This window comes from Dendropsophus ebraccatus, chromosome 3, assembly GCF_027789765.1.
Source record: "Dendropsophus ebraccatus isolate aDenEbr1 chromosome 3, aDenEbr1.pat, whole genome shotgun sequence".
Lineage (NCBI taxonomy): Eukaryota > Metazoa > Chordata > Amphibia > Anura > Hylidae > Dendropsophus > Dendropsophus ebraccatus.
In genome coordinates, this window is record NC_091456.1 from 78,938,840 (window position 1) to 78,964,149 (window position 25,310).

The 25,310-nt window shown below is 39.0% G+C and overlaps 1 protein-coding gene across 3 annotated transcripts in view; it reads left to right on the plus strand.

Annotated features, from left to right (window-relative positions):
- Positions 1-25,310, plus strand: part of BNC2 (basonuclin zinc finger protein 2) — a 496,569-nt gene that overhangs the window by 252,578 nt on the left and 218,681 nt on the right. For 2 of the 3 annotated variants that reach the window (XM_069962069.1, XM_069962073.1), the window contains exon 3: positions 15,548-15,751. In XM_069962069.1, coding sequence (XP_069818170.1) covers positions 15,548-15,751 — 204 coding nt within the window. Of the gene's footprint in view, positions 1-14,970; positions 15,010-15,547; positions 15,752-25,310 lie in introns of those variants that run through there. The other variant, XM_069962070.1, reaches the window with a different exon arrangement.

Below are 25,310 nucleotides of genomic sequence, written 5' to 3' on the forward strand. Positions count from 1 at the left end.
GCCACGTGCGTAATCGCCCAAACTATTAATTAATCACATTCCTGATCTCGTATGGTAAATGGCGTCAGCGCAAAAAAAATCCCAAAGTGCAAAATTGCGCATTTTTGGTCACATCAAATCCAGAAAAATGTTTATAAAAAGCGATCAAAAAGTCGTATATGCGCAATCAAGGTACCGATAGAAAGAACACATCATGGCGCAAAAAATGACACCTCACACAGCCCCATAGACCAAAGGATAAATGCGCTAAACAATGGTTTTAATTTTTTACAGGCCATCACATAATATAAAAGTTATACATAATATATATCGTTTTAATCGTAACTACTTGTGGAGCATATATAACAAGTCAGTTTTACCCCAGGGCGAACGGCATAAAACAGGGGCGTAGCTAGCATTTATGGGGCCCCATAGCAAAAAAAACTGTATGGGCCCTTCCAATGCGTATGATGCCAGGAGAGCTGTATAATACCCATATATATACCCCTTTAATATGTATATAATACCCGTATATATACCCCTCTCATATATATATATATATTACTCTCATATATACCCCTCTAATATGTATCTAATACCTTCATATATTCTCAATTATATATATATCTTTAGGGTACATATCTTTAGGGTACATATTACCCCTCTAGTATGTATATACTACCCTAATATTTACCCCTCTCAAAGGTTTATAAATCTTTATATACTGTATATTGTATATGAAGATAATACTGTACTATTACTGAGGATATTACACATAGGAGAGGTATATAGGATGGTATTATATGCATATATGAGGGTAGTATATACACATTAGTGGGGTATAATATATCCTCATATATACCACTCTCATATGTATATATGTATACCTCTCCCATGTGTATATACAGTAATAGCCTTATATATTATATACAGTATGTATGAGGATATTACTGTATATACATATGGGGGAGGTATATATGATTGTATTATATGCATATATGAGGGTATTATATACACATTAGAGGGGTATAATATATCCTTATATATACCACTCTCATATGTATATATATATATATGTATATATATATATATATATATATATATATATATATATATATACCTCTCCCATGTGTATATACAGTAATAGCCTCCTATATTATTATTATTATTATTATTATATGCAGTATATATGAGGATAGTAATGTATATACATAGGGGAGAGGTATTTGTGATGGTATTATATGCATATATGAGGGTATACTATACACATTAGAGAGGTATAATATATTTACCCCTCTCATATGTATATTATACCCTCATATATGCATATAATACCATCACAAATACCTCTCCCCTATGTATATACATTACTATCCTCATATATACTGCATATAATAATAATATAGGAGGCTATTACTGTATATACACATGGGAGAGGTATATATATATATATATATATATATATATATATATATATATATATATATATATATATATATATATACATATGAGAGTGGCATATACGAGGGTATATTATTCCCCTCTAATGTGTATATAATACCCTCATATATGCATAAATCTCTCCCATATGTATATCTTTGTATAGGGCCCCACAGCTACCCTGGGTTACACAACAGATAAATACATCAGGCCACAGGGAAAGTGTAGAACTTGATGGTGTACACTGTACAGTACCTGCAGCTGCTCCTCTCTTGATAATGTAGCCAGTAAGGTGAAAACAGCAGACCATGTGCCAGACAGCTTGCTTGAAGCTGCACTCCTCAGCCTGAATGTCCCTGTCTAGGAGGAGGAGCTTGTGGAAGCAGCTCTGGTCCGTAGGGGGACGGGCTGAAGGCAGGCTGTCATGGAGAAAAGCAGCTAGCCGGGTGAAGTGACGTGTGACGCGCAGGAGGGACAGCTGCACGTGTGATCCCAGTGTCACACTGCAAGGTGTATGGCAGGCTGTCTCACCCGCAGGGGGGGTTGGAGGGGGGGGGGGGCGAATCACGCTGTCACAGGGGGCCTGGCAGATCGCACTGTTAGCACTCACCATGGAAGTAGGGCACTGTGCACATGTTTTACCGTGGGGGCCCGGGCCCCCGCCCCCCCCGGGCCCCATAGCGACGGCGTACCCTGCCCCCATGGTAGCTACGCCAGTGGCGTAAAAACACATATCCACTAAATACACAATTTCACCACACATTGAATTTTTTCCTGCTTTTGCAGTGTACTTTATTCAGCAAAAATTCAGCCTGTCATTGCAGAGTACAATTAGTGGCGCAAAAAAGGGCTCATGTGGGTTTCTAGGTGAAAAAATGCAACTGCTATGGCCTTTTATGCACAAGGAGGAAAAAACGAAAACTCAAAAATCAAAATTGCCCTGGTCCTTAAGGGGTTAAAAAAAATCTTTAAAAAATTTAGAATTGAATTTTGATATGAATTTTATAAGTTTTGCTCATGAATATATATTATGAGCAACATTCTAATAGGACACTGGCTCTATTAGATAAGGGGGGTCGGGGAAAAGTTGTTGGTCACTATTTGGCAGTTTGTTTCTGAGCTGGAAGAGTCCATTGTGTGGGGGGAGATCTGTGCTGTTTTCGTCCTGGATGCTGGATGATTGTATATGGGTAGCAGTGTCATTTGAAGATATCCTGTGTAATATAGAGGAGGAGGAGGAGACATAAGTAGTGTAGCAGTAACCTCTGTCCTCAGTGTGGTGTTTTCTCTCTGGGAGAAGAGTGTGTGTTTTTCTTCAGTGTTCTATGGCTGCAGCTGTGTGTTTCTGCACGTGCTATGGCTGCAGTAGGCTGTGTGTGTGATATGACCACAGCAGGCTGTGTGTATGTGTGCTATGGCCGCAGCAAGCCGTGTGTGTGTGCATGTATGGTGTGCGCTATGGCTTCAGCAGGCTGTGTGTGTATGCTATCTCTGCAGCAGGCTGTATGTGTGTGCTATAGCTGCAGCAGGCTGTGTGGATGTGTGTGTATGCTATGGCTGCAGCAGGCTGTGTGTGTGTGTGCTATTGCGTGCCCCCACAGTGACCTTCTATATTGCTATGTGTGACCTCTATATCACTATGTGTGACCCCTCTCTATATCACTATGTGTGACCCCTCTCTATATCACTATGTGTGACCCCTCTCTATATCGCTATGTGTGACCCCTCTCTATATCACTATGTGTGACCCCCTCTATATCACTATGGCTGACCTCTATATTACAGGTATCTGGCAGTGTTAGCAGTGTTTCTGTGTGTATGGCGAATATTTAGTTAGAAACATAGAAGACTGTCAGCAGGAAAAGATCACCTGCTCCATCTAGTCTAGTTATGAGTAGTTCAGGACATGGAGGCTGGAGACTGGCTGCCTCCACTGCAGACACAGGAGAAGCTGCTTTATATACAGTATTCCTTTATTCACTCAGAAGTCGCCCCAGGATCATGTAGGACATTTGGGAGAAGCTGCTGAGCCAGTGTGATAAATAACTCCCCTGGTATATGACCGGCCATTTATGAAGGAGCAGGAGTTGGAGTCGGTCCTGATAAAATTCAGGAGTCTGAGTCGGTCCTGATAAAATTCAGGAGTTGGAGCTGCAACTTACCGACTCCACAGCCCTGAATATTCATACAATTTTCTTTTGAAAAATGCCAATTTCATAAAAAAATGCAAAACCTTTTTTCTTTTACATTTACTACTTGCATTAGGGGATATGGGGATTATGTGTGTTTTTCTTTTTATTTATATATTTTGGCGTGTATGGTTTTTTGTTTTTTTTTTTTACACTTACATGTTATTTTACTGTCCCACCTATGGGACTTCACTATCTGATTGCCGGATGACACACATAATACACTGCAGTGCTGATCTGCATTGCTGTGTATTATGCCTGTCATAAGCATAGTTGATCATCAACTTCCGTAGCTATGGCCGGTTGTTATAGCTTCTTTCGGGACTCTGAGATTGCTTTGCACAGCCCAGATGGTAAACAGAGGAAGACGTTTTCCTCTGTTCTCCCTGTAGATGCTGTGATTGCACTGACTGTAACATCTATAGGTTTAACTGCCAGGCCCCACCACAGATGACATGCGTATCATCCACACATGCAACTGTACATCCTTGAATGGGAAAGCACCATGGTTCTGAACGGGTTAACTAAGCCTACTTAACTGTTTATTAGTGAAGCTTATGGGAGCCCATGCAGCGATGCATAGATATGTCTATTCCCCATAGCACTTTTCTACTACATCACTTCTACAACATCATCATCATTGGGGTCTCACCCCACACGAATATTGAACTGCCCCCCCCCTCACGATTTCTTACCTATCCTCTTTATTTAATTCTATGTCTCACTCACTCTTGGTCTATCTGTTGCAGCAAACCCAGACTGTGTATACATAGGCATGTGCTATGGAAAAAAAAATAATAATTCTTTCAGTGACACTGTGGACTGGACCATGTTCTATTTTAGTAGTTATTATGTTTAGGTTTATAGTTTGGCTTCAGATCATCTGCAGGTTGCGGAGTCAGATGTTGAGTGTTCGTGTTTGTGTTCGATAAAACGTTGCCAGACCCGAACATTTGGCAAGTTCACTCATCACTAACCAGGGCTTCTTTTGTAATGTAACCCCTTTCTTGGTGTAATCCTCCTGACTCTCTACTATTATGTTTCCTTTCTGTTAATATAACATGTTTTAAACCCAGTACACCAAAATCCTCTTCTCCTATACACATGGCATCTATAGTACTGTTCTGTAAATCAACCCCCTAAAGAGTATCAGTCTGCACTTTTCTCTAGCGCTAATAATTTGACTTATCTCTCTTCTCTGTTGAAGCCACACAGGCATTATACAGAGGAAGAGAGCTTGTGACTAGGTGCTGTCCTATCATTGGCCAGAGCAGTAAGGGAGAAGAGGTCCATGTGTGAGTACTGGTGGAAACAGTCAAGCTCTGGTCCCTCCATGGAAATGGAGCAAATGAAAATACCATGGAGGGGACTCAAAGGGGTTCAATAACAACCACTAGAGTCCAGAAATCTGGACTCTGAGTTGCTAACCTAAAACAAATACACAGGTATTTAAAATTCTTTTGAAAGTGTTGGCACATTTTCATTTTACATTCAGGAAACAATAAATCAAGAAAAAATTAGTGTAACAGATTGGTAAAACATTTCCCCCTTTTCTCCAGTCTGACATTTTCTAAGGTCTATAGAGTTGAAATAAATAGCCAGTAATTAGCTTTTTTTAAAATAATAAATTAAGTCCAGTGTTCTTGCCCCAGAATTATTGTAGCAACTACATGGCCATAGTTTTGTTAAAAGGCTGCTTATTCGATGCCACATCCTGTGACCAAATACCGTATCCATATGTCCAAGACTATGGATGTTACAGTCACATAATTATTTTCATATGATGATTATATTGTGTATTGATTATTAAAGAGAAAAAACCCATTGATTGTATTGATCTTAATCAATAATTCTCAGCTCATGAATTTATTTTCATAACTCGTTTGTACATTTTTTGCAGTTGCCCACTTAAACCTTAGCCAGGGCACATTGCTCTCTGTTGTGCACTCTGCCCGAACTGTACTATAGCTATTTGTGCTTTTGAGGATCTCAGGATCACAGACCATGAACTACAAACAAGTTTACATTTGGGAATCCACTAGCTGAGAAGATTTAAAAAAAAAAAAAATGTTCTGTATTATTTGAATATGTGATAGTCAGCAATGTCATGTCACTCAGTGTATCATGCCATCAAGACACTCGACGTCCATTACCCAGTACTGTCCCTAGAGCACATACAAATGTCATTTCCTGGCTTCATGCATAAAACATAAAGGAAGATGTGGATAAACATTTGTAAGATACAGAGAAGATGTTGGCAAGGACACAGCAAAATAACAATAAATGGAAAAATGATGTAACGCCCGGTAGCACCTTTAGATCATCAGCTTTAAAGCGAGTAACTTACAGAAGAGAAAACACAACTCCATTTCTTGTTAGAATTAACACTACAGCCTTGTTAGCTTTCTCATACAGAATTGCAAATTTCTCCCACCTAATTCAGATTTATGCTAAAGCAGAATAAGTAGTGGCAATGTTCCAGCGCACCAAATAATATACTTGTTAACAAGCATTCTAAGAAAAGGAAACCGATTTAATAGTTTCTTCAAAAAAAATTTTTTTTTTACACTAAGAAGATTCAGCATGGAAAATCTTGTTTTTGTATAAACCTGTATAAAGAATTTGGTAATTGTATTGGATTAGTGCCAAGAAAGTCATCAGGAATGCATCATGGTATCCACGTCCACCTTTTAATGGCATATGTTGCAGGCTTTGTTCACACTGCATCGAAAGCTACCATATGCCCTTAGAAGAGCTCCAGAAATAAAGAAAAGTTAGAATGGAGAATGTTTAAAGGTGTTGTCCAGCAAAAAATTTTTTCTTTGAAATCAATTGATATCAGAAAGTTATATAGATTTGTAATTTACTTCTATTATTAAATCTCAAGTCTTCCAATACTTATACCACACAAACAGATTCCCGGCACTCTATCAGCACTTCAATTGCAAAGTGATTTATTCATAATCGGAGGTGCACAAACATACACAAAGTCAGGACTCGTTTCGGCGTTACCGCCTTTCTCAACTGCCTTTCCAATACTTATAAGCTGCTGGATGTCCTACAGGAAATGTTGTTTTATTTACATTCAGACACAGTCCTCTCTGCTGACATCTCTGGTCAAGACAGGACCTGTCCTGAGCAGGAATGGTTTTCTATGGGGATTTGCTGCTGCTCTGGACAGTTCCTGACATGGACAGAGATGTCAGCAGAGAGCACTGTTTCTGAATGCAAATAAAACACCATTTCCTGCAGGACATATAGTAGCTGATAAGTATGGGAAGACTTAAGATTTTTAAATAGAAATTAATTACAAATCTAAATAACTTTCAGACACCGGTTTATTTGAAATAATTTTATTTTTTCGCTGGACAACCCCTTTAAGCATATTGTGGAACAAGAAATGCATGGCTTTTGGTCCATCCAAAATTTAGATGAAGTCCCCTGGTTGTCCCATTAAACAAACAACAGCATTAGTGCACATGTAAATTAGAAGCAGTCTAGGCTGAATACTATAGGGTCAGGTTTATGAATGGAAACAAGGTTTTGTAGACATTTTTTTTATATTTTTTTTAAAAGGATAAATGATTGTCCCCTGTATTAACATATCTGATGTTGACTTGTCTATATGAATTATAGTTGCTGAACAAGTTCTTGGCTTCTGTAAAGTTTTAGGAACAATGTGATCATGACCGACAGACATGGACTTTTCTCAGTTTATATTTTATTCTAATACTTGCCTTGTGATTTAATATCCATTTGATACATCTGGCATATTCGCTCACAAAAGCAGTATTATAAAAAGCAGAGCAATAAATATGTCAAAAATGCAATGAATATTATGTTTGTTTTCTCTCTAGTGGCAGATAACAAAGTGTAGACGGGGGAATGATGAACAGAGCAGATATTACAGGGATGTCACATTTGTATAGATCCTTAGAATGGGGTTGTCCTTTTGGAGTAGAATTAATGGCCTCTTATAGCAATAAGCCGATAACCCTAGTTCACTTCTGATCACAGATTATACATTAAGGTTTATTTATGAAGAAAGGGAAGTAGAGCTGCATCAATTCTTCATGTGTGCTAATGTTTCTTATTGTATACCAGGTATAACCCAACACTTCAAGATGGCCCCCAAAGCTTTTTCATTCTTTTTGATTTTGTAAATGTTTCTGTTCGTCTGAAAATGTTCAGACCTTAACTTAATTTCTTGAGGGCAAATCTAGGGGTGTTCATTTAAAGGGGTTGTCTGGGATAAACTCCTAATCTGCAATACTGCCGGGGCTGCTAGTGCGCCATACTCATCTCTCCTGCTCCACTGCAGCAGCAAGTTCACGGACCAGAAATGGACGGTCAGCATAGACTCCATACTATCAGGGCTGTGGAGTGGCTAAGCCGCAGCTCCAACTCCGAATCCAACTCCTGATTTTATCAGGGACCGACTCGGACTCATGACTCCTAGTCCAGCTCCTTCATAAATTGCCAGACAGACACCAGGGGAGTTATTTATCACACTGGGGTACAGTAAATCTGACTCAGCAGCTTCTACCTAATGTCCTACATGATCCCGGGGTGACTTCTGAGTGAAAAAGGCAAAGATATAAAGCAGATTCTCGTGTGTGTGTGTGTGTCTCCAGCCACTATGTCCTGAACAACTCAGATCTAGACTAGATGGAGCAGGTGGTCTTTTCTGCTGACAATGTTCTATGTTTCTAACTAAATATTCACCATACACAAAGAAAAACTGCTAACAATGCCAGATCCCTGTAATATAAAGGGGTCAGCCATAGTGATATAGAGGGGTCAGCCATAGTGATATAGAGGGGTCAGTCATAGTGATATAGAGGGGTCACCCATAGTGATATAGAGGGGTCAGCCGTAGTGATATAGAGGGGTCAGACATAGTCATATAGGAGTCAGACATAGGCCCAGATTTATCAGCTCTCTGTCAGTGTCCGTGCTCCTGAATCATTGTGGCCCCACAGGAACCGCTCAGCCAGTCAGTGACTGCAGCTGTGCCCCACCTCACTTACTGATTGGCTGAATGGGCACTTCTGAGTGGGGCCGTGACATCATAGGATCGGAAGTCCGTCTGGGACCATGATCCATGATGCTGAACTACGGGGGCAGGTAAATAGGACTTCTTCATTATGATCCCACCACCCCCTGCCATCATAGGATCGGAAGCCCCCCTGGGACCATGGGACCAGGATCCCACCACACCCTGACATCATAGGATTGGAAGCCTGCCTGGGACCATGATCCATGATGCTGCACTACGGGGGCAGGTAAATAGGACTTCTTCATTATGATCCCACCACCCCTGCCCCCCCCCCTGGATTTTTCACTGTTGCCCAGAATACCCCTTTAACTTTTGCCTCTCTTTAACATCACACAGCCTGCTGCAGCCATAGCATACACACAGTCTGCTGCAGCCATAGCACACACACACAGCCTGCTGCAGCTATAGTACACACACAGCCTCCTGCAGCCATAGTGCATACACACATACACAGCCTGCTACAGCCATAGCACACACACAGCCTCCTGCAGCCATAGCACATACACACACACTCAGCCTGCTGCAGCCATAGCACACACACAGCCTGCTACAGCCATAGCGCACACACACACACACAGCCTGCTGCAACCATAACACACACCCTGCTGCAGCCATAGCACACACATAGCCTGCTGCAGCCATAATACACACACAGCCTCCTGCAGCCATAGTGCATACACACATACACAGCCTGCTACAGCCATAGCACACCCACAGCCTCCTGCAGCCATAGCACATACACACACTCAGCCTGCTGCAGCCATAGCACACACACAGCCTGCTACAGCCATAGCGCGCACACACACACACACACAGCCTGCTGCAACCATAGCACACACACACACAGCCTGCTAAAGCCATAGCACACACAGAACGCTGCAGCCATAACACACACAGCCTGCTGCAACCAAAACACACACACAGCCTGCTGCAGCCACAGCACACAGCCTGCTGCAGCCATAGCACGCACACACACACACACACACACACACACACACACACACACACACAGCCTGCTACAGCCATAGCACACACAGAATGCTGCAGCCATAACACACACAGCCTGCTGCAACCATAACACACACACAGCCTTCTGCAGCCATAGCACACACACAGCCTTGGACAACATCTGCCTGACCCCCCCCCCCTTATCTAATAGGGCCAGTGCCCTAAACTAAGGGTGTATCTTGCACCCTTTCCCTGTTTTTTTCTCGTATTTACCTGCTCTGGATGTCTAAAATCATCTTCTCCACTGAGTCCACTCTCTGTTTGGGGTCTGAGTTAGCTGTATCTTGACATGGTAACCCGGCCCCCAGGAGGCATCATCTGCACCTGTTCACTGCTAGTGAAAGCACTGCTTGTATAGACTTACATGTGTCCCTGAGCCTAGGTTTCTGGAATATGAAAAGTTATAGGTTTATCTCTGCTTGCTGTCAGTGAATGAAGGCACATGTAGCTGTCTTTGTGTCACAGCTCTGTATATTGTAAGTGTTATGTTCTTAGAGTCTGGATGGAACTAGAATGTTTTCATTTTCACCCCCAGTATACAGATGACTGTTATGCAGCTTATAGCTACGCCATGCATGCGTCAGCTCTGCTACATCATCAGCTAGTATGGAATACACACTGGGGTGATGTGATGTAAAATCAGTGAAAAAACCCAGTCCTGTGTTTACTGTGCAATAATAATGACTGCAGTGGGTAGGAAAGAAATCTAAGGGGGAGAGTACACAAATGGACCAATCAGGGAGATGCACTAATGGGAAATGCAGTTTCCTGGCTGGCGCCATCTTGGATAGAGATCGGCTTCTAGAAAAACCTGTATTTCAGGAACAGCGGCAGCTAGAAAGACAGGAGACGGCTCAAAATACTCAGGGGCACTTGGTGAGTAAGACCAGCTAGCATTTTATATTTTAGCTCTTAGGTGGATAACCCCTTTAAATTTGTCATCAGAAAATAAGCTCTTATTTAATTCGAGTTTTCTTATTTTTTTTTAAGAGTTTAAGATTTTTTTTTACTATCTATATTATAAAATAGTTCTTGAATCTTGCAGTTTTCATTCCCACCACTAGGACAAAAACTAAGCTGAGACTTAAGGTACTATTTCACAAAGCGATTTTTCGACTATTAACAATAAACTCTCTCAAACGACCGCTATGGCGAACAACCTGAAATCGTTCACACAATTACACGGAACAGTGATTGTTACTTATGATCATTCTTGCGGTCATCTTGTCGCTACTGCGTTTGTCACTACTGCAAACCACCGAATGGCCTCTTATTCCATGCAAACGATCAGAAATAAAAATAGGTCCAAATTCTTTCAAACAATCAATGATTTCTTGTTGGTTATTTAATCGTTGCCTGCTATTACACTTAATGATTATTGCTCAAATCCAAACGATCTAACCTGTAATAGGGCCCTTACTGTTGTGTCTGTGGTAATAGGAGGCTGCTGCAAAGTGATCTGTACAATAGACTATAGCAGCTCCCTGAGAAATTACCTCTTTCAATGGTCACAGAGTCTGCTCAGTAATGTGTCACATTCATCTCAATGGGACAGAGCCTGTCTATTGTTATCTATGTCCATGGGGCTTGCTGTAAGGCATATCCGTATAGGCTGTTAAAAACAGCTCAGCTCCCATAACAATGTACTAAAATCGAAAACAAAATTGTAATCACAAAAAAAGAAACAGATTTGAAAAAGAACACGTTTCAATATCGCTCTCTAATCAGCAAAAGACAATTTAGGCGATGCATGTCCTATAAACACACCAGTGACACTTTTATTTGAAAGCCTCTTGGACATGATTTGTGGAACTGACTTTTGGTACATGATCTAGGAAATGCACTTCATGCACCACTCATCAGCAGACTCCATGGAAAGAACGTTTACATTATACACTAGATCCATTAAAGAATATTCTTTATAGCTTTAAATATACCTTCTATTTATAGACAGAAAACTTAGAAAGGATTCTTTGCTGTAAGAGCAGTGAGATTATAGAACTCTATGCCAGAGGAATGGTGACCTCACTACAAAAACCTTCAAATGGGCCTAGTTGCATTTGCTGCGTTCACACTACGTATATTTCAGTCAGTATTGTGATCCTCATATTGCAACCAAAACCAGGAGTGGATTAAAAACACAGAAAGGATCTGTTCACACAATGTTGAAATTGAGTGGATGGCCGTCATATAACAGTAAATAACGGCCACTATTTCAATACAACAGCCGTTGTTTTAAAATAACAGCAAATATTTGCCATTAAATGGCGGCTATCCACTCAATTTCAACATCGTGTGAACAGATCCTTTCTGTGTTTTAAATCCACTCCTGGTTTTGGTTGCAATATGAGGACCACAATACTGACTGAAACCCAGTGAGAGTAATAATATTACAGAGTATAGTCAGTAGATTCTGGAGGAGGGATGTTGATCCAGGAAGTTATTCTTATTGTAAGCCGTCATTTATACATCTGTAGAATTTCATCCGAACACGGACATTGTTCTGCGGACTGGACCTGATTAATGATTATGTTGGGAGCTCCCAAACAGTTTAGTACACTAGCATAAACTTTTAAACTGTTTAGGAGCTCCCGACTTAATAATTTACCATAATGCTGGGAGCTCCCAGGTCCAGTCCGCAGAACAACGTCCGTGTACAGACGTAATTCTACAGACGTGTGAATGACCCTTATGACTCATGGGGTTTTTTGCCCTCCATTAATTCAACCTTGTGGGATAGTGGGATGAACTTGATGGATAGGTGTCTTTTTTTCAGCTTTACTGCTTTGTAACCATGTTACTGTCTGGTATTCAAATGAGATAAACTAATTAGTAAGTAAAATGTGTCCTTCATGTATGAAAAGACAATTATCATAATAATGTAGGTTATATTATATGTGCATATCAAGTGTTTCCTTTCTTTTGTTTTCCATGTTTCTTCTACCATCACGCTCTTTCTGATTTCCCCAACTTATTGTGTACCGTATGTACGAAGCGATTGTGAAGCCAGCTCGTCACAGCTCGAGACACCCTGTCAGGCCATACAATGTACAAAGATCCATTCTCATTGATCTCCTGTTTGCTTAATTTTTTGAATGAAGTCTGTAGAAGACAGGCAATGATGATGGACAACTATATGTCCTGATCTCTGACACTCTCATTCTGTAAGCTTCACAATAAGAGGTATTGGGCCAGACAAAAAGGTTCTTTGCTTTCCGCATTAAACAAAACTATAAAGTACTTTTAGTTTTGCCAAGAAGTCTCAAGGTTCAGCCCCTTTCCTACCAATGACCCCTGTCTCAGGAAATCACATTTGGATGTATTAAGCCAGCCTGACTAATAACCCTTGCACAGACCATATTGATTTTCTGAGAGGGAGTTTATGAACTAAATAAACTTGAAGTTGGTGTCTTAATAAAGCGCTCCTCTCAGTCTGTCACATTTAGTTACAGTACTATGCCGTTTCGGCGGCTGTGGAGGTGTGGGGAGAGAGGCTAATTCTGTTACAGATTGTTCACAGCAGGGTCTCCAAATTAGCCCTTTGTTTTGTAATGCCACCTTGCCTGGGCTCGCTTTGAGCACACTTCTCAGTTTTACCCTAATGAGTTGCAACACTGATAATGTGCCTGATGATCTTTCATTGATTTCACTATCACTTGCTTGTCTGGTAATTGATCCGTTGCTGAGCCTCTAGTTAATTATATCGGCTTTGACATGGCCCAGTCCTCTGGGAATCTCAAGTCTTGCAGAATAACAGTTTTAATAAAACAGTCTATTACTGCAGCAGGTGCTCCTCTCCGCAGTATACTTCTGTGCATATATAATATACTGTATACATATATGTGTGTGTGTGTATACTTATAGTCATTCACAGACTAGTACTGCATGATACGGAACAGTAAAGGCGAGGAGTGAGGGGAGGTGTAGGAGATAGATGGAAAAGAGACAGGGACAGAGAGAAGGAGGGGGAGTGATGCAGAGGAGAGCAGATAGGAGGAAGCCTGCTATTGACAGTGTCCTTAAGCCTCCCTCAAATAACAGCCATTAGTGGGAAGGTCAGGAGCTGAGCAGGCAGCTTGACTGAAGCATTGAGTGCCACTTCAGAAATCAAGAGGCTAGCAAATTTTAGAGGGAGTTTAAATGGCTAATATCTGGCTGTGAAAGCACAGCCACTGTTGGCACAATTGACTTACAGTCTTTTCCCTTTCTCATATATATATATATATATATATATATATATATATATATATATACATATAGCTTTGTAATGAAGGCATGTTTGTATTACTGTTTTGATCCTATATTTCTGTATCATTACCATATCATGTTTGGATTGGATTGTGCCCATAGTTGTATAGTGCCAAGTGTTCCTGTGTATGTGTGTGTGTGTGTGTGTGTGTGTGTGTGTGTGTGTGTGTGTGTGTGTGTGAATGTGTGTGCGCCTAATGGTGGTGAACTGAAGGAAAGTTTAACAGAAAAGCTTTCAAGAGCTGTGGGATGGGGAGAGTGAGGCACATTTGTGTCAACACAGTGTAGCTAGCCTCATCTCTCCTCATTGTGTACTAATGACACTGAGCAGTCACACAAGCTCTTTGCCGCTGTCTTTGTTTGTTTTACAGACTGTAGATGCTAGCTTTATTGTTATGTCCAAGATGGGGGGAAAGTGCTGCTTTTCTGTCCATTTCTCCTACTGTCTGTCTTTGTGTTTTATTAGGAGACAAATCTACTTTGACTCTCTTTTTTGAGGGAAGTTTTAGAGGAGATGTCCACACTTCTCCATGGCTGTTTGTTAACACTGTGATGTCTGGGGCACTGACAGGCCAAAGGTATCACCGGGGTCAGAGTTTAACTCCCTCAGTGCTGGCGATACTCCCACTGGATACAGTTCATCTTCTTTTAGTCTCCTGTTTATGTTGTTTTATTTTACTTTGGCTTTGTTGGTATTGTGAAATGGATTATCACCGCTTTGTAATTTGTATTCTTTATATTAGGTTTTTGAGTCTTTTCTTGTCATTGAAGTGTGATATTTAATTGAACGCATTCGATTCTACCAAAAAAAATCCAACGTTCCTTTTATTGTTTATTATTTAGTCTGCATAGAAATCTTTTGTATTAACAACTTGGCGTTCGCTAAATCAGTGGAATATTTTCCCTATTGTTTTTTGGCAAGATGCAAGCTATTTATTTTCCATCAATTTCATTTTTTTGCAGCAGGGAATGAAAGGAATAATAAAAGAAAATTGTGAAGTACAAAGAGTAGTGTGGCACTGACAAGTGTCAAATGTGGCATTCTTAACTTGACAGATTATTGAAGAAAAGCAGGAGATAAAACAAGTAAGGCTGCAAGAAAGGGCCAGAGCCCTTTCCCTCCCAGCTGCCTGTGATCAGTGAGTGCGTGCGCGTGTGTCTGTGTGTATATGGCTATCTGTAGGCTGAGAGAGGTTAGTGCAGGATGTCATTTGGTGCCTGACAGTGGAACAGTGCAGTTGACTCTGTGCTCCTCTAACCAGTGACATCCTTAAAGCTGTTCCTTGCTCTCAGGCAATTTTTTCTCTTTTAGTGCTACATGCACACCTGACAAGCAGCTGTTAGACTGAGCAAAGAGGAGCCTTGGGGAGTCACAATCCATGCATAAATGATAGGGGTATCTGTGAGGAAGGTGCAAAATAAGCTTTGCATCTCTCACCCCCCCACCATCAGCAGCACATCCCTCCTTGCTACTTCACCTCCCACCCACCCCCTTCCTCATCCTCTCCTACCCTTTTTTACTCTCTTTCCCTAAATGAAATGCAGCCTACATGCAGCACTGTAACTACTCCACACTTGTGCTACTGAATGCCAAGAGGCTCAAAAATTCACCTTCACTTTTCAGTCAGAAGAAGCAGAAGTGGATGTGAGAGAAAGAGACATACAGAGAGACAGACAGCGAGACAGGAGGGCGAGAGACCGGGCATTCAGAGACTCTTGCCCTGACAACTCCATGCAGTTCGGAACGAGGACACCGGCAAGCGAGCCTGGGTACATGGGGGCATGGCAGAACTGTGATGCCAATCTTCTCTTCAGAATGTCCCAACAGGTGAGTGCATCCTTTCTTTCCTTCTTGCTTGCTAAATGGGATTTTAGAATTGAAGTTTACCAGGTACTTGTGATTTCTTAATCTTTTGCATTCATATTTAGTCCCTTCCTTTATTTTTCATTTATGACATGATGTGGGACATTGGTGTTTCTTTTACTATTCTACCTGTGTCTCATGTTCATGCATTCTTTCTATTAGGACAAACACAGAGCTAACTTATGAATGAAGTGCTACCTAAAAAATCACTTACTTACTAGTTGTGCCTTTACAGACTCGTAGAGAAAGGGGGAAGCGAAAAGCCAAGTGAAATTTAGATGCAATGCAAAACAATTAGCCCATAGCATCCTTTCTGCGAAAGTAATCAAAAGTGGAATTAAAACCACATCCAGTCCTTCCTTCTTCCTTTCACTGATTTCACAGTGATAGAAATTTCAGGGGCCCCTCTCCTAGGATCTTAATTGACTTCATGTGGTTGAGCACAGCTTCCCCCAGTACTCAGATGAGCTGAACTGCTGTGTTGTTTAAACTGTTCAAGGCTCAGAGCGGATGGTTGATAGCTCAGGCAGTTCAGCTGCTCTCTTCGTTTTTGATTCTTCTTTCATTTCTCCATCATTCCTTTCTTCCTTTACATCTTCAGTTCATCTTATTGTTCCCATTTACTTTTGCCTTTAACCCCTGTCAAGCCAACGTCTTCTGCATTCTTCAGCACTTATACATAATCACTTATTTTCTCCCCCTGCTTCTCTCTCACACACTGCAAGGCCGTGTCTTGGCGTCCTCCCCAGAGCCTTTCCTGCACTGGGGGCCGCCTTAAAGGCATCTTGGTATGCTGCTATTGACGGGAAAGCTGAAATGTTATTGCGAGGCCAGTAACAACTGATAATTAATCACACAAGCCGGTGTCTCTGTACCATGCACATGGTGATACGCAGGCTGCCGGCTGCATCTTTTATTTCTAATCTAAGAGTGAGCTCAAATATAAAAAGTTTGTATTAACTTTACGACACCTACAAGAAGTATACTCCCATGTAGACAAATATTCGCTTATTTACATTGCTTTTCTTGCTACATAACTACAATTGTTCACACATTTTTATGTTACGTAAAAAAAAAACTTTTTCAAATTTGGAGTTATCAAATCATTCACAAATTGAACTATATCAGTGATATCCTTATAACGTAAAAAAGGAAGAGATCAGATTTTTTTTTAATACAGTAAATAGGATAAACTTCACAGAGGGCAAGAACATTAACCCTTTAAAAAATGTAGGTCCTAAAGAGTCAATAGCTGTCTAATGCACATATTTTAACAAGGCATATTTTGGTATCTCCTGTAGAGGGACCCTGATTACTACTGATAATACAGTAAGCTGATAGGAATCTGTAACGAACATCAACCTGGACAGAGAAAGCAATTCTTAAGTATGTCCACAAAACTTCAAGGTAATCATAGTGATGCTGAACAAACCCATATGAGAGGAGCTATACCTGTATCTGCTCAAATTTCACTGCACACATATAGACATGCATTAACAGAATTATGCACTGAGTATGAAGGTATTATACTTGGATTACTGTTTTTGTGTATTTTTGATCTTACAAATCATCAGGTATGTATGTGGCATGGGTCATTTTTCTGTAAGAAAATGTTTTATCAATTTATCAATAAAGGAAGGTAGTTCTGTACACCATAACATAAAGACCTGTCATCCGTATTCTAGGTTACGCAGGGTTATATAGGGGTCTTCCAAGGAGTGATAGCATGTCTAAAAAGCAGTTAATTAATTGAATCCATATACTGATCAATAGACAATAAATGACTATTGAATCAGTGGCCAGTGTGTACAATTGTCTGGTTGGAATTAATATAAAATAGAAAACAAGAACACATTATAAAGAAAAAGAAACAATATGAGCAATGCTAAAAAATGTCAGGGCAAAAAATAGATAAATTAAGTATTGTGGTGGGATGAGAGGTTGAGAAGTCTTCCTGAATTTGTTCCGTTCTTGATTAAAAAGCTGAGAGAACTGGGACAACTTTTATTAGAGGTTTAAGAGTTTGTTCCTTGTATTTTGGAAGTGTATTAGGATTATGTGAAGTAATGCTAGACACATGTCTAATTTTTTTCTTTTTTGTTTTTCATTAACAAAACTAATCTTTATAAACCAGACACAGATCTAATGATTGTTAAGTCAATTTCCAATTAAGCCCTTTTAGAAAATATATAAATATACACATTTATTTGTTTTTATTTATCTAGTTAAAAAGTTGTGATTTTTTTTGTTTTAGCTACTAAAATAAATGGACATTTTTGTAAGTGTTATCAACCTGTTTGAATAAAGCGGACTTATGGAACCTTAAATACTTATCTGCATTCCATCAGGTGTATCCTCCAGAATTCACATGTCAGCCAGAGCAAATGAATTGGCTGCAAAGGAATTTACAGATTAACTTGATTCATTGTCAAGGAAATAAATATCATTCATAATTCAAAGCTTCCATTTGGCAATACCAAAAAAAAAATGCAGTGAAAACTAGCAGGTATACCACAGGTGCTTGTTTAGGGCAACATTTTTTTGTGAATTATTTTTTATCAGTCTTCAAATTGTGCAAAATTTAGTATTAACCTCACTGATGTAATAATAGGAAAAAATTCTCAAGTAAAAAAATAAAAATAAATCATCATAAAACATTTGTAATAGAGCCACAAAATTAACATTTATTTAGCTTATATTTTTAACCATTTTCTCTCTCTATTGATAGTATACCCTAAACTCTTTTAACAGTTAAATTCTTCTCATAACATTGACGTCTAATGTGTTTATTGTTACAGTGTAAAATATAAACCGAGAGCAGAATCTTTTGGGCCTCTTGTTCTCTTTTCCATGGACAAGTCCACAAAACATCTTTAAAGTATTCCAACATCATCTTATTCAATGCAGACACATTTTTCAGCACCAAAATAACTGATAGCCTAAAAGGGCATTTTGTGAACTGTGTTGGATTGCATGGGGTCACTTTGATCGATGACAAGTAGAGAATAACCAGAAACTGCCTGCATGTCCATCCTTGACTTATGCCTGGTCCCCCCAACCTTTCTTTCCTTCATCTGGCACCAATATACAGGCCAAATAGCAGAAGGGAGACTGAGAGATGCATGAACTAGACCTGGGATGTGATAGATTAGAAGTGAAATAAAAAAATCTTTAAATTACGTGAATATATTTCTTTACACAAAAAATACTCTTTTTTCTGTATTTATTTAAATGTACTTTTTTTGCATGAACACATTTCATAATGAAACAAAAAAATACAGAAATCTGGTTTTCTAAAGGAATTTGTTTCATTTTAACAAAAGTGATCAATCATATGTTATTAGTGGAGGATGGGAATAAGGATAGGGAACAGGTAAAACATAGGGAACAACCATTTAAAGCTGATATTTCTCTATTTGAAGCAGTCTTACAGTTTGCTGTAATGTTGATCACGTATTTGTCCTAGAAAAGGAAAAATTATTTTAGAACAAATAAATTAAATTTATAAGTAAAAAGATACATAGATAAAAAAGTGACAGGTAGATAGATTATACAGATCGAGATAAAAATGAAGAGAGAGACAGTATATAAAACATTTTGTACGTATGACCTCTATCCTATCTATCTATCTATCTATCTATCTATCTATCTATTTATCTATCAATCTGTCTATCTATTTGTCTGTCAATTTATCTGACTATCTATCTGTCTATTGCTGAAAAAGAAGAGCATAATCTGTCCGGTATGTAGCATTAAACTTTAGCATATGTGGTTACATTAGTGTAATGCCTTTCAGAAATGGAACCTAAACTGGTAACCCCATAAATTTCAATACACGTTATTAACAATGATCTAATGCACTAACCCTTTACCTGCTGTATTGAATTGCAACCTAGTGTAAGGCATTCCTTGGCCTACTTTCCACGCGTGCCGAATACTTACACAGTAAATCCGTCCATGGCCAGAAACACTATGCTCTGTGATACAGGTGCATTCAGCGAAGAGAAGGTTAAAATTGAGGAAACCTCCCTCTGGCCAGTATACATTAAAAACATGCTGTACTGCATTAGAATAGCGACAGCAACCACATGAAAAAGAGCTACAACTATAAATTGTTAGGCAACATCAGGCTAATATGATTATAAATGACACTTATTTCACTACTAGCTATCACTAGAGGCTGGGAAGTTACCTACTGAACATTATATAGCCATGAAGTATGTTTATGGATTTAGGTGACGCTGTTCATCTTTCAGGCTCGGTTCTGACACTTAGACAGCGAAGTCATTTTTTAAGACATTTTAAATAGGCATTACTTCTCTTGTCTTCATGTCTTTTATCACACCATCTAATCACAGGACATGCATGTCATTACATCTCTGTCAACTTTACCCACTGGGCTTGAAGATCATGCTGATTCTTTTCTTTTCCGGCAAACTTAATCTTAAATATTTCCACATAAATTTCATTTCTCTTCATTTAATTTTTTCCATATTTCCCCTGTATTAATAACACACCCAAAATGATCATTTTAGGACCCGTTGTATGGATTTCCTCCCAGCACACCTAATCATTTTTTATATTTCCACAGCTATTATTTCGAATTGACCTATTGTATTTTTACTGTCCAATTCTTTAGTATTTGTACCACTGCCGTGGCCAAAATTCTGTATTTTCCCATAGATATAAATGATAACAGGTAAATAGCAACCTACTGAGCATATGTTTCAGTGACTTTATGTGCAGGTAGAACACCGTAACCATTAATGCTGATGCCTCCAGTTACACAGAAGGTAAAAATTAGGCACAATATGAGCTCCATTACGACAGATGTTACAGCATCCACTGTTGTTTGGTTAAAGTCTCCTTTGAGAATATTACAAGTATATGTTTATGGTGTCCCTATCCCCATCATACTTCCATAAAAAGATAAAGTCTTATGGTGACAGATTTTATATATTACATTCAATTTTTATATTGTCATTGAATTACTGTGCTGCCACAAGTCGTAACGTTTCAGGATGCCCTGACTGACAAAAACGTTAACATGAGACAGTGATCTGACATATAGTTAGCGTGCTGCTAAGACTCATATGCAAATTTGCTGCTATATAATAGATTACCTTCTGATTTCATCTTTACATATTTCATTTTTTTTTTCTTCTTTTACTAGACATTTACAACAGTCTGGCATTCTGTACTCGTTCTTTTTCTGTCAACTCTACACCCATGATGTAAAGCTTTTTCAGCTGTACAGTCTATGGCATCTTAGGAGGGTTAAAACATTACAAAATTTGTTTTTGTTCACTGTATTTCTTAGACTTTTATAAGCTATTATAAGCTGAACTAGGTGTATTTTTCTGATGCAACATATGATTTGTTCATTTACTTTCATTAATTATAGAGCACCAATATATTCCATAGCACTGTACACATATTGCAGTTTAACACCACTCGTACACACAATGTCACAGAAGGATAGTTTTTACCTCACAATGAAGTATGGTCCAGTATCTGCCAGTGCCTATTGAGTGTGTATTACTGAATGCCTTCTGATTCAAAAGTGCCTTCCATATCTTAGCAGAATGTTCAGAAGCCACCTGCATGCCTTATGTAGCAAGTATAGACACCGGTCATTATGATGATATATTGTAGTTTGCCTAGATCTATGGAACCATTAATTACCTTTGCCTTTTTTCTGCAATGAAGTCCAGATATAGTCAATAATGTGGTACCTTTGAGCATGGATAGCAGGGTAACATTAAGAAGGAGCCTACCATACACAATTATTTTGATCAGTATCATTTGCTATGATGAGCATTCACTCATATTCAGAATGCCTTCATTTGTCTAATTCTATACTTTTATTGCTTTCCTTATCATGTCATGTGTTATCCTACTATATCATTTGCTCCTGTTTTCTTATCTGGCTCTTTTATCATATGATAGAACACAGACAGTGTTGCTCTTGCATGTTGGCCAGTTGAACATCATATATTCTCTGCGTTCTGTTTGTTTCCATCATAAGTCAAGAAGATACAATGTGTCTACTTAATCCCTTGTCATACAGTTACCAGATATCCCTACTTAAAGTGTTTTTTGGGAGGCTTAGAGGCTGGTGATGGCCACTGATAAGACAGAAAGCTGTAGACATCTGGTTGAGTAGTCTGGTTGTTTACTGTCCTTAGAACATAGATGATCCATGACCTCACTGCTCAGTTTTACAACACATGGTTGCCCTTATTATATGTAGTAGAGGTGAGTATGGGTCTTGTGTATTCCTGTGTCGTGGTATGTCTACCTATGGTCACACACATCAGTCAATGATTGGCTTCGGATTGACTGCTATGAAGAGAAGGCTTAGGAGTTGCTGTGCAAATTGTAGTAGTGCAGAATAATATATTTGTCATTATATTCTTATCAATATGTGTAAGATTGGCTGTAATTTAAGGTAGTTCCCACGCAAAGAAACTTGAAGATTCTGCATAGCACTAAGAATATTGTTGAGGTGAGGTTTTGTTTATGGGTCTCCGTTCACATGACATTTCTTTTCATTAAAGTTTGCATTTATCTATCTAACATGTTGTAGATATGTGTATTAGTGACTGCTTCCATATATCTCTCTTTATATATGAGTTGGAATGTATTGTTTTTATGCTTATTATGTAAACCATTACAAAAAAGGAGCTATATAAAAGCATGTTATCAAGGGCCTACTTATTGCATTGTGGCTTTTCATGTACTCATACATCATATGGTCTATCTGCTTCTTTCTATCACACATACTGTTTTTGCATATATGTCTGTACTCATAGCAAGGCCTCCATTCATTTCATAGTAGCTTGATTTTATTCATCCTGTGAAATCCATATGTAAGAAATTAGACTTGTCATCCTAGCAGCCATGTCCTATGATCTTGTTTATGGAGTTGTGACCATGTGATGTGGAAGCATTTATTGTCTACAGATACAGTATATATATTGAGAATGAGATAAAGCCAGAAATGGATAATAGGTCCATACTGATTTGGGGCCAAGTACAATTGTGCCAGTATGACCCCATGTCAGTGTCAAATACTAGATCAGAATTGGAAAGACACAACATACTGTAGCTCATGATCTTAATACATAACATTCGCATGTTTCCACTGCCGTGACTTTATTTAGTAAAGTTGCTGTTCTGGCACGGCTACACAGTGCTATGCCTTCACAAATGTTCTGGTGCAGGGAGAGACATAGTGATTTCTCAGTGAACCATAGAATATGTTCTAGTGTCAAAAGGAAATTCCTTTGGGGCTGCAAATCAGCATTAATATATCTAATAAAATCTATATAAACGTATGGAAATTAGACTAAAAGGAGCGGCACATTCTGGTGTTGTCTAATATGGGAATTATATGATTTAACCTCTTGTGTACCAAGGCTTTATCTAACAAGCTGCTTGACTGGAGAGATGAGTCTGTGAGGAATATCATTTTCCACTCTTGAGCAATGGTAATAGGGAATTTGTATATTTTTATAAAGAGGGTATAAACATCCGAATCTGCAGTCCTACCAGTGTGGTTGTTCATTTTGCCCATTTCTATCAACAGAAGAGTTAAGTTCAACACCATGCCCCTGTGTAGGTTTTACAAGAAGTTGTCATAAAGGCATTATATTACCTCAACTTCCTTTCAAACTAAACAAACTATCTCCACCACTCAATTAAACCAGTGTGCACGTGCTGTTTGTTTTCTTTTGGGCTTTTTATGACTTTCTAGCTTTTGACAGGAAGTTTAAGTAATCTGATGTGTCTACAAATCTAGGGTTATCCGTGTTTATGAAATAATTGAATTTCCTAGGCACTATATTACACCAGGAGTTCTTAAAAAGTATAGCAGATACAGGGGCTGGTGGCCAAAACGTTGGAAGTAAAAGTTCACGATTGTCTGGCTGGCAGGATATTTTGTTAGCTTAGCCTACTGAAATGCAAAACATGTAAAAGGGTTCCGCCAGCTAAATCTGTGCATTGGTGGGGTCCAGACGTTAAGTTTACTTAACTATCTTCAACTTGCTTAATCTTTACTAATATCTTGTCATTTTTTCCCCCCTGACCTATAAGACAGTAGTAAGGTGAAGACCGCCTTTAAGCAACACTGTGTCAGATTCTCAGAGTAGTTGTAGTCATGTTCTTCCCAAATTTCTTTGACAGTTTGCAATTTAGAAGCTCAGTCCATGTCATGAGATCATTCTATAGAGCCAACAGGATGGCATATTATATGCTACTTGTAAGCTTTACAGTGATAAGTACAGTATGTCATTCAGTGGAATGAACTCTCTTTGCAATAACTGTGCTATTTCATTGTTAAATGTCCCAGACAGCTAGATAATATATACAGAATAATATAATATAGACAGAGACCTGTAAAGTCAAGCGAAAGGAGTGTTGTAAAATGCGTGACAAGGTTGCAATGCTTAAAAATATCTCAATATCTGCAAATGATAATGTGTTCTCATTGTAATATACATACACACAAAAAGATTTAGTTTTGCACAACTCATTATGATCCGATCATGTATCTGCCTACCTAGATTTGGTGTCATAGCGAACAAGAAGTGTGAGATGACACATTTTATCCCTGCTATTTAAGGATATTTTGAAGTAGATGAAGGGGGATGCCCGGACCTAATCATGGCTGGTGCATGTCTATCCAGCACATAATTTCCTTTATCACCTTGGTCTAGTCTATTTGCATATGTGCCAAGGAGAACCCTGTATAGCTGATAACATGCCGGCAGGGGAATCTCTTAGTAGTTTACGGGTTGAACTTTTGAGGACCATAGGAAAGAAATAGACTGCCAAACCCCAAGCGCCAGCAAAAGCTTTTTCTGTTTGCCAGGTCACTGTGACACTATGTGGCTGATTATAGGAGAACAGCTTGTCCGACATGATATAATCCTGGCGTCAACTGCAACCCAAGCAATCTCAAACTCCATGTTAGCCTGTCCTATGTCTTCATTTAATTTAAGATAATAAAGCATGTTTCTGAACTCTCTGTGTCCTGGCTGCCTGCATTGTCTGCAAATAGTTAATTTTTTCCCCCTAATGAATTATGGTGAAAAAACAACAGTGTTTAATGGCCATTATTCTTAGGACACTAAAGTGATCTGCATTATTTAGAAGCAAGTATGCTGGAGAATATAGCAGCTATCCACTGTGGGCAGATAGGATGGGGTTGCTTGCAAAATGAGCTCATTATTTTCAATAGACAATTTTATTGATAATGAAGGATTAATAGGAGGATAGAAGTGAGAGAGATAGAAATATAGATAAATAATGGATATACTAATTAATTAGATATGTCACACAAAAGCAGATATTCTGCAGACAACCCATGATTTGATGAAGGCGACAAGTAACAACAAACCCTGCTCCAACTGTACGACGGACCTACAGTCTGATTTCATACTCCCTTATAATGAAATGTCAGAATACCTCCCAGCAAATGAGAAATAATAATAATTTCCCCTAAATAACATATTAG